General features: G+C 49.4%; 1 protein-coding gene across 1 annotated transcript; it reads right to left on the reverse strand.

Annotated features, from left to right (window-relative positions):
• Positions 1-446: 446 nt before the first annotated feature.
• Positions 447-1,870, reverse strand: LOC144366090 (sperm motility kinase 4A-like). Its single transcript, XM_078019452.1, has one exon. The coding sequence runs from the start codon at positions 1,857-1,859 to the stop codon at positions 447-449; it is 1,413 nt and encodes a 470-aa protein (XP_077875578.1). The 5' UTR covers positions 1,860-1,870.
• Between the last annotated feature and the right edge of the window lie 922 nt (positions 1,871-2,792).

A 2,792-nucleotide genomic window follows, 5' to 3' on the forward strand; every position in this document is an offset into this window, starting at 1 on the left:
CATTGGCTTAAGGCAAGTGACTTCCCATCTACCCTGGCTCAAGTGGAGCGACTATATAATTAGTAGAGGGAGGCACTGTGGTCCAGGCCTTGGAGAGGATAGCTACTGGGCTCTGGCTTTAGTCCTTAGGCCTTTCTCTAAAAAAACAAAACCCGCAATTTTTTAAATCTTTGAAACAATTTTTTATTATACAATGTTAAACAAAAAATAAAAAAAATAAATTTCTCCCAAAGCATGGAAGAAAGGACAAAGAGCAGGACAGGGGAAGGAAGTGTCCCAGGGAAAAGTCTATGATGTGTTCCACAGAGAAAAGTCTCTTAGGATGTGTCTTCGCAGGTGGGGGCAGAGGAGTCTTCTGGTGGATGCAGATGCGCTCCTGCCTGGATCTGGGTGGAGAAGCCTGAGCCCGTCAGCAGCCGCACAGCTTAGCATCTTCCTGCTGTCCATCAGTTCTGTCTGTCTGGGCTGGGCGTTTCCACGGGAACCACTCTCTTTCTGGAGAGTGGCCCACGGAAGCAGGGTATGCAGCATAGCTGCCGGAGGCATTTGGCAATCCTCCTCCTCACCCTCTTCCAACCCGGGATTCTGTCTGGGGCTTGCCTTCTGGAGGTCTCTTGGGAGGGTGAGGGGCTGGGCACTGGGTCAGGCTGGGAGGCTGGGCTGGGAGGCAGTGTGTCCTTGAGGAAGCAGCGGAGAGTGATGGTGGGCATGCTGGCTCTTCTAGCAGGCTGCTGCTGCTGCTCACAGGGCAAGGGAAGGGCAGGCTCACTGGGAAACTTCTTGTGGCAGACCCAGGGAGGATCCTTAGGGCCTGGGTAATGCTTGGGCTTCACCTGGGCAGTGGAGGCCTCCCCTTGGGTGCTCTGGTGCTGGAGGATGCGGTAAGTGGCCATGGCATCATTGAATTTCCTTCTCACCACGGACACCCAGGTGTTATAGTGGTCATAACCCATGTTGATCATAGTTTTCAAGATTGTGAGGTCCGGGAGTTTGGGGAGTACCTCACAAGGAGAACTGGGTGGAGCTTCCTCTCCCTGGGTCAGCCACGGGTGCCCCATTACCTGGTCTATGGTGGGCCTCTGCTTGGGGTCCACTTTGAGTATCTCACGGATGAGGCTCTTGGCTTCCTTGGAGACATGTGAAGGAATGATGTACCTTCCCAACCTGATGAGTTTCTTCAGCTTGCTGTCGGTGCTTGCCTCAAAGGGCCAGATCCCTGTGAGCATTGAATAGAGGACCACACCCAAGCTCCAGATGTCTGCTGGGGGGCCCTCATATTCTTGATGACAGATAATTTCTGGGGGAACATAGAGGAGAGTGCCAAAGAATTTATTGAGCTTCTTTCCAGCTGTGACTCTGGTGCTCAGGCCAAAGTCAATGAGCTTCACATTGCGTTCCTCATCCACCATCACGTTATCCGGCTTCAGGTCCAGGTGCACGATGCCCTTCTGGTGGCAGTACTGCACAGCCTGCCCGATCTGCCTAAACATTCTGCGGGCCTCCTCCTCATCCATGCCAGTTGTTGGGATGAAATCCCAAAGCTCTCCCCCACCTGCGTGCTCCATGATGAGGTAGAGGTATTTCTTGGTCTCCATGACCTGAAAGAGATGGATCACATTTGGGTGGTCCAATTCCGCCATCATCTCTGGTTCAGATAGCAAGGTGAATTTCGTGGCTCCTTTGGCCAAGACCTTCACTGCAACCTGTGTCCCAGTAAGAAGATGGCGGGCAAGTTTCAACTGGGCAAAGCCCCCTTCCCCAATGTCCTTCAGGACCATGTAATGGTCCGTGAAGGCAGGCTCAGAGCAAGAGCTCTGCTCCTGCAGCTCTACTCTGCTCTGACTACACTGATCTCTCATCCTAAACAGGAACAAGGATGCTAGATAAACTAAAAAAAATATAATAAACCAAAACAAAAAACTAAAACAAAAAACCAGAAAATGAAAGCAAAGAAAACAAAAGGGAGAAAAAAAACCCAAATCAAAAAACCCAATATACAAAGACCACAACCAGCCACCAATCACCAACCACCAACCACCACCAAACGCTCTAACTATCTGGGAGTCCGACAGGTCACCACCAAGAGCTTCCTGTACTTATGGACAAAAAACCCAGCCACGGCCACTCTCTTATATACCCGCAGGTTGAGATCGCCTCACAGTGGCTCCTTGTGAGATCAGAGCCAGAAATCACTCAGGCACACCCAGGCATAACCCCCAGGGGTCATCTCACTTTTGGGCCTCCAGGACCTTTCCAACTTCCATAATAACTTTCCAACTTTCATAAGAGAACAAGAAAGGACCCTGGAAGGTGTTTTGCTTCAGTGGGTTTTGGAGACTGATATTTACTGGTTTAGAATTTAAAATTTGTACGATATTCAGTGGTCTTTTCATTTTGAGTCTGAAAATCTGTAATCACTTTGTGGCTTTGAATGGCCTCATTCTATCTATGCTCAAGATTCCTGCTTTTTATTGCTCTGCACTGAGCATCTTTCCTCCACTGGGCCCTTACTCCATGATGGACTACCTGTCCTTGGGCAGAGCAATGGAGTCAGCCAACTAGAAACTGAGACCTCTGTAACTGTTAGCCCCACAGAATCTTCTCCTCCTCCAAGTTGTTCTTGTTGGATATTTTGGTCAAAGAGACAAGAGAGATAATTAAAATATAGCCATACATCACTGCACAGCTTGATAAATGAAATTGTGTGTGTGTGTGTGTGTGTGTGTGTGTGTGTGTGTGTGTGTGTCCACACTTGTGCATTTCTGGGAAGTGAACCAGGTTCTTGCACATAC

This window comes from Ictidomys tridecemlineatus, chromosome 1 (genome assembly GCF_052094955.1).
Source record: "Ictidomys tridecemlineatus isolate mIctTri1 chromosome 1, mIctTri1.hap1, whole genome shotgun sequence".
Lineage (NCBI taxonomy): Eukaryota > Metazoa > Chordata > Mammalia > Rodentia > Sciuridae > Ictidomys > Ictidomys tridecemlineatus.